General features: G+C 38.0%; 1 protein-coding gene across 1 annotated transcript; it reads right to left on the bottom strand.

Annotated features, from left to right (window-relative positions):
• Positions 1–2,706, bottom strand: LOC105442573 (toll-like receptor 4). The gene is made up of 2 exons (XM_030997242.1): positions 2,582–2,706; positions 1–1,115 (listed from the first exon to the last, which is right to left on the bottom strand). The coding sequence occupies exons 1-2, from the start codon at positions 2,704–2,706 to the stop codon at positions 71–73; spliced, it is 1,170 nt and encodes a 389-aa protein (XP_030853102.1). The 3' UTR covers positions 1–70.
• Between the last annotated feature and the right edge of the window lie 5,064 nt (positions 2,707–7,770).

Genomic DNA, 7,770 nt, shown 5'->3' with positions numbered 1-7,770 from the left:
TTGTTTTGGAGGTTCTTAATGTTTGTTGGATGACAATTAGTTTGCCTTGTTGTGAATGGTAACGGTCGAGTTAAACAGGAATGACACTATTGATCACCCTGTTGGCTCTCATGCTCTTTTCAAACTGGGCCCAGAAGAGTTCCTGGCCATCTTCATCCTCTGTCCATAGCATGTAGGGTTTGTTCTTACTCATGAACAACCGGACCAGGTACGGGAGATCATCATCCTGGATGTCCTCAAGGAAAACCAGTATGACCTTGTCCAGTCTGGTGTCATTGAGGTGCTCTAGGGCTATGCGTAGCTTGGTCATAAACCAGGCCTCATCCACAGAGTTGTTGCTTATTAAGAGGACAGTCTTGAAGCTGTTCTCAACGACGTAGTGGAGAGCTGGGATGTAGAACATCTCGATGTTGAGGTTGTCATCGCCAAAAGCCACTTTCTGGAGATGTGGAAACCTCTCCTGCAGGACTGGCTTCATGATCTGGTCCACCCATTCCTGGTCATCCTCATCGTACATCAGGTTGAGCTGGTACTCGTAGTCCTCGGCATCAAAGTCTTGGTTGATTTCCTCGTAGCCAAATATGGCTAGTTTTAGGAGGAAGAGCTTGTAGTTGAGCCACCAACGTTTACGATATGCCACCAAGCTCAGGATGGCTACCAGAACAACGGAGAAGGACACACCTGTGATGATGAGGATATTAATGCCACAGTATTGATCAGGATGGAATGAAAGGATTGGCGATTGCACCATGTCTTCGATGGAAGAGAGTGAGCAAAGTGTGTCATCAGGATGGATGATTTCGACATTGCCTGAACGTAGCCACCCCACAAACCAACTCAAGTCGCATGTACAGGAGAAAGGGTTTCCGGATGCGTGTATACTCATCGTCTTGTTTGTAGGAAACACTGTTCCAGGTTCTATTGTGGTGATTCTGTTACGTTGCATGAATAGTTGGTTAAGAGATGGGGTTTTATTGAATAGAGTCTTGGGAATCGAATCAAGTTTGTTATTGGTTATGTAGAAGACTCCAAGCCTGGGCTGACTTTGAAGTAAATCTCCAGGAATTGCCGAGATCTCATTGTCACTAAGATCCAATCTTGTGAGAGAAGTCAGACTGTCAAAAACACTGGGAATTAGGACTTTAATAGATGACTGAGAGAGGAGTAGTATTTCGAGACGCTTCAGGGGGTCGAAAGTTCCTGGTGCTAAAATATCTAGGTTATTCCCTCTTAAGTCCAGCCTGACCAATGATCTAAGTCCAAAAAAAAGTGATTTAGAGGTCAATCTATCAAATAAATATTTGCTCCTCAAACGGTTTTCACGCATAGCCAGTTTCACGAGAGACGTAGTATTTGTAAATTGGAGTATCGAAAAAAATTCCATCCCTGCGCCTGATAAATCTAATGTGCAAAGAGCATCCATGTAGCGGAAAGCTCCATTGATTTTCTGAAAACGTTCATTAGTTAGGTATAGCTCTTTGAGGTTTTTCAGATTCAAGAAGGCTTTTGGAGAATAGCAACTTTGTATTTCATTGTGAGACATGTTCAGTATTCTGAGATTAGGGAAACCCCATAGAAGATACTTCTTGAAATCTTTGATTCTGTTGAAAGAAAGATCCAGATATTCTAGGGAAGGAAATGTTATGGTGGTGCTTCTCTCAATATTCTTGATATTGTTACGAGCCAGGTCTAGGTGATTTAGAGAGGATAGATTAGATAATATACCAATGGACCAGCTTGCAATTTTATTTCCAACAAGCATCAATCGCTGTAACATTTTATTGCAGGAAAACATGCCTAGGGGTAAGGATGTTAAAAAATTATAGGATATATCTAATTTAACCAGCTGGTCTAATCCACAAAAGGTCCTGTTTGATAAAATATTGATGTGATTGTGCTTAAGTATTAAAATACTTGTCTGATTCAAACCCCAAAACACATAATCCGGGAGGGAGCTCAGCCTGTTAAATTTGAGATTCATGAAATATATCTTAGGGGAACCATCAAGATAGTTATGAGTTTGGTTCAGTGGAATTATACGATGTATTTTGCATCCTGCCAAAAACAGTGCCTCAATTTCATTGTTTGCTAGAATAGAAGAGATATGAAATTCCTGAAAAGTATTCTTTGAAAGAGCCAACTCGTTGACTTTATTCAAAGCTGAAAAAGCATTTGATGGAAGATTGTTTAATGCATTCCTGCTGAGAAATAGTCGTATCGATGAACAGTTCTGAAGGGGTGTAAAGTCTAAGGGTTTTATGAAGGAGATGTTATTGTTTGTCAGATCAAACAACTTGATATTATCAGACCACGGCAAAGCATTTGTTGGAATAGAACTCAGCTTGTTGCTACCGAGGAGGAAAACAGAGAGAAGTCTATTTGAACTAAGTAAACCTGCTGGAAGAGACATTAGACGGTTTCTCTCTAGGATTAATTTTGTGAGATTATTCAAATTCCCGAAGGCACCGTCTTCTATCTCCGAGAGTTGATTGCTTCGAAGTGCAAGTGTGATGATGTCTGGTAGATAGGTGAAAGACTCATTGTACAAGCTTGTTATCATATTGATGGAGAGATCAAGTACTATTGTGTTGCTTGGAAGATCTTGAGGAACAGACCGACGACCCAGACGAGTACAAATAGCTCTAGTACCGAGGTTGGTAGTCGTAAGCTCGCATCCACTGGGGGAGACAGAGCTCCAGTTTCCATCCTTTCCCGCTATGTCATTCCCAGGCAATGCTCCAGAAAGCAAGGATAAAACACATGCAATCCACAAGCAGATAGGAATCCTTGAGGTCGTACAAGTCATCCTTGACTTGAACATTGTGATCTCTTGGGTGTCACTACTACAGAAGAAATTCCCTTGGAGATTTTGAAAGTCTCACTAACCAAGATATCTCTTCCGCTCCCTTCACAGCGGTGACATATTCCTGTCGATTGTTCACCTTATGGCCAGTATGTTTCTGTGAATGAGTAATTTACACAAGATTACGTACCGTAGAAAGACTGTAATATCTTTGGGGCCCCTACTGCAGATGAGGTACCCTTCAAGATTTTGAATATCTCACCTTCTAGAAATGAGAATATTCATCTCCCAGATTGTCCAGTACCCAGATAGTGATGACTGAACCAGATCAAGCCAAAATGAGTATATGTAAATATATCACAAAGCTATCGATCAAGCGAAAGAGATGCTGATCAATAGTGTTCACAGTCGTTAGGGCTATATCTGACCTTGTATCCTGTTTCACTTCATTTCATCCACTTGAAATTAATTATCCTACCTCTTGAAATACAAAATTATTGTGGTCTATGTTGGAGAAAGTGTGCTTATAAATATCTCTTTTCTCTTTTGTTACCCATAGAGGAATATGTAATAATGGCTGCTCCACAATGTTTCACTTTTGTAATAAAACAATACTCAAGCCATTAACAACTGCAGTTAACATTATCAAAAGCAATTCATTTGCTAGGAGGAACTGCTGAATTTAAATGATATACTCAAGTCAGGAATCACATAAAATTTGGGAATTCCCATAGAAAGCTGTTTTGGGTCAATACATAGTGGCAGAATGAAGCATGATTAATGGTGTTCACAGTCATTGTAGCCTTGCAGCAACTTTGTTTCACTGAAATTAATTATCGTACGTCTTAAAATTATTGTGGTCTATTTTGGAGAAAGGGTACTTATGAATATCTCTTTTCACTTGTGTTAGCCTTAGAGGAATGATTAATGGCTGCCCCATGATGTGTCACTTTTGTGATCCAAAATGCTAAAGCCATTGACACCTGCAGTTGACATTATCAAAAGCAATTCATGTGCTAGGAGAAACTGCTGAATCATTTATATGATATATGATATATGATATATATTTACATGATATATTTCTAGTCAGGAATCACATAAAGTTTGGGAATTCCGTAGATAACAATATAATTGTACAGCTGTTTTTGGTTAATACGAGTGGCAGAACGAGGTACAGTTTATGCATTGTCATTGATACTTTTATCTGAAGAAGTTGAATCATACATTGTAAATTAATTTTTATTTAACTTAGATTTCAGCTTCATTATACTTACTCTTAAAGGTACTCTGACCCATTTGCAGGCCGAAAAAATGAAAAGGTTAAATTCCAACGGCATTTGAAAGATAATACCAATTTAGAACCTCCCTAAAAAAGGTGGGGCTTGAAAAGGTCTTTAAGTTGGAAAATAATGACTATTAGTTGTCAAATCGACTTAGGAACTATAGAGCCAATAAGTAATAGTCTTGATTTTCAGACCTTTGTACCGAATGGTCATACGTTTTATGCTGCGCAAAGATTCAATCAGTTTAATTTTGGCTATCACAAGAAGTGGGTTATTGATGTAGAATAATGCTCATGTACCCTTTACAGCTCATTTTATGTATGTTGTTACCAAAGAAGAAAAGAAGCCAGTCAGCCACTCAATAGTGTCTGACAGTGAAGACTAGCAAGTAAACGGGTTTCCTTGCGTAATTTGAATATTAGGACACTGCTAACGTTCAAATTTCACAGATAGGACATACATGACATATTCATAATTCCTGCAAAGTTCTACAAAATTTGAGGTTGGCTGCAAAAAGGACGTAGTACCTTTAAGTACCATTGAATAAACTATTCAATAATATAATACATTTTACATGGTTTAAAGTTATATAGAAAGTATACATATATATCCAGTATAATAGTGTTTTTTTTTAAGTTTGTAAAGATAAACCTGTGGAAATGGAGGAATCCACTGAAAAGCAGAGCTTGTAAAATGTGGTTCCCTCACAATAATGACAAACATAATTTTGTAACATGTAAATATATTTACTTGAAAAAGATATATGAATACATAGCTTACCAAAAGGTGGCAGAATAATAATACTATTATAAATCCGTAATTTGAAAAGACTTGTTACGGCACTTATATCGTGTAGTGAACACTGGAAAGGTCAAAAGAGACATTGACGACTGGCATATAAGACATAAATGTATATTCATTTAAAATAATATATGACAACAGAAAATAATGCAAGGGAAGGAAGGAGAGAAATGGAAGAATAGAAAATGTTGCTGCATTATCAGCATCGTTATTATTGTAATTTTTTATCAATATTATTATCATTATTATTATTATTATCATTATCATTATAATTATTATCAATATTGTTTTTCTCATTGGGCAGTGGGTAGAGACTGGTTTCTCAACTCAGTGGTGCTTTGAGAATTTCATCCAGCATCGATCGATGAGACGGGCGCGGGATGTTCGTGATCAGCTCCAGGGACTCATGGAGAGAGTTGAGATGGAGATTGTGAGCTGTGGTATGGATATTGTCGTTATTAGAAAGGTAGGATAAAGAGACGTTCTTATGTTAATAGTTGAAATTTGTCCTCCGCCCCCTCCCCTCCAAAGAAAATAATTAGATTTGCAATGAAATAAACAAGTCTGATTTATAGTGGCAATGATAAGATGGTGATGATGATGGTGATAATAACATGTATGATGAAGCTGATTTGATGATAATGATGAGGAGGAGGATTATGTTGATGATAATGGTGGTGATGATTATGATGTGAATGGTGCTGGTGGTAATGATAGTAATAATGATCATGATAGTGATGATGATGACGATGATAATGATGAAGATAGTAATGGTGGTAATGATGATGATGATGACAATTATTATTATGATGACAATGATGGCGATGACGATGTAAATTTTAATAATGTTAATCATGAAAATGAAAATTAAAAAATTCATGTAGATATCATAATAATTAGGAAATATTCCTATTGAATGCAATAGTAAGCAAATAATTACCGTTGGTGAAGGTGATGGGACAAAATATCACTTCCGAGGCGATCTGGATGTAGCTATCTTTCCGAAGCGAAGCTGAGGAAAGAGGTATATATTCTGATCGACGAGGAAGTGATAGTTTGGCATCGCCTGAAAACCAAAAGGTGATTATTTGCTTTATATTCCACATCTAAGACAATTTTATTACAGAAATAAAAGGACGTGTATGCATCTACATAAAAGACACCTAGGCCCAAATTCACACCAAAAAAGTTTAAGTTTATCCCCCTTGAGGATAAGGTGCGCGCGCGCATGTGTTTTCTTTAATTGCGCTCATTGTTAATGCGCGCTTAATTACGCCTGTTTTAGTGCACGTTTGGATACTCTTCAGTGAAAGTGCGTTCCCCTTTGTAGATAGTACATCTATCTTCAATGAAAGTGCGTAACACTGTGTAGATAGTAGTACTATCTACACAGTGTAACGAACTTTTTGCTTCTGCCATCAATAATGGGCGAACTATCTTTCCTCACGTGATTTACTTTTCACCAATCGTAGAGCAAGATTCTTAGTATGTGGGATATAATAAGCAAATAACTACCGTTGGTGAAGGTGATGGGACAGACTATCACTTCCGAGTCGATCTGGATGTAGCTATCTTTCCGAAGCGAAGCTGAGGAAAGATAGCGTTTACATTATGATCGACAAGGAAGTGATAGTTTGCCATCGCCTGAAACAAAAGGTGATTATTTGATTTATATTCCACATCTAAAAACTATATAACTACAACAAGAAAAGGACGTGTATGAATCTGCATGAAAGACATCAGGCCCAAATTCACACCAAAAAGGTTAAAAGTTTAACCCAACCCCTTGAGGGTACGGTGCGCGCATGTTGGCATGTTGCGCTCATTGGTAATGCGCGCTTAATTACGCCTATTTTAGTGCGCTTTTGGATAATCTTCAGTGAAAGTGCGTTGCCCTTTGTAAATAGTACCTCTATCTTCAGTAAAAGTGCGTTGCCCTTTGTAGATAGTAGTACTATCTACAAAGGGCAACGAACTTTTTGCTTCTCCCATCAATGATGGGCGAACTATCTTTGATCACGTGATTTACTTATGACTAATCGTAGAGCAAGATTCTTAGTATGTGGAATATAATAATAACTATCTTCCCTATCTTTGAATATTCCAGGCTGTAACTGCTGGTTTCTTCTACCATACTGCACGCTTCAGTAAGGGAGGTAACTACAAGACAGTCAAGCACCAACAGACAGTCATGGTTCATCCCAATAGCGGTCTCTTTGAAGAACAACCAAGATGGCTCATCTATCATGAACTTGTCTTTACAACCAAGGAGTTCATGAGACAGGTATAACAATTTGAATTATATTTTCCCTTCTATTTTCATTCCTGCTGTGCCTCCTGAAGGTTTCCGGGCGAAAAAAAAAGGACTGTGGAATTCTTACAACCCTTGGGCCTTTCCCAAAACTATAGGAAATGCAGTAGTAACATGTACATGTACATGTTTGTGAATAAAATTACCGGTAGTAATTGTGAAATATGCGTTAAATCCCCATTGCACTACTGTAGCTACTTGCTACCTCTATATAGAAAAAAATTGCCTAAGCGTTGCCCGTTGGTCCCCTACGATCCTCTTTTTCTTCTGCTAATTGAGAGCTGAGTTGATGAGATAGCCACTTGTCAGTGACCACGCTGGGTGATCTAATCCCTCCTGCCCAAACTAGTACAGACAGGCTTTAAGTACAAAAGCATGATATACATTTGCTATAGACAAAGTATTTACTGTAAAACAATTGAGATGGTTGCGCTAGAAGTCTCAACCATTTTCAGAGGCACTTGATCTTGAATATTAAACTTTTTTTTTCTTTAATCAGCATCTGATATACTTTTTCTAATCCTGCCCTTATATTCTACGATGTAGGTGATAGAGATAGAGAACGGTTGGTT

This window comes from Strongylocentrotus purpuratus, unplaced genomic scaffold (genome assembly GCF_000002235.5).
Source record: "Strongylocentrotus purpuratus isolate Spur 01 unplaced genomic scaffold, Spur_5.0 spur5_scaffold_4, whole genome shotgun sequence".
In the NCBI taxonomy this organism is placed as follows: Eukaryota; Metazoa; Echinodermata; class Echinoidea; order Camarodonta; family Strongylocentrotidae; genus Strongylocentrotus; species Strongylocentrotus purpuratus.
The sequence above is the reverse complement of the archived record's forward strand: the minus strand, read 5'-3'. Positions and strand labels throughout refer to the sequence as shown.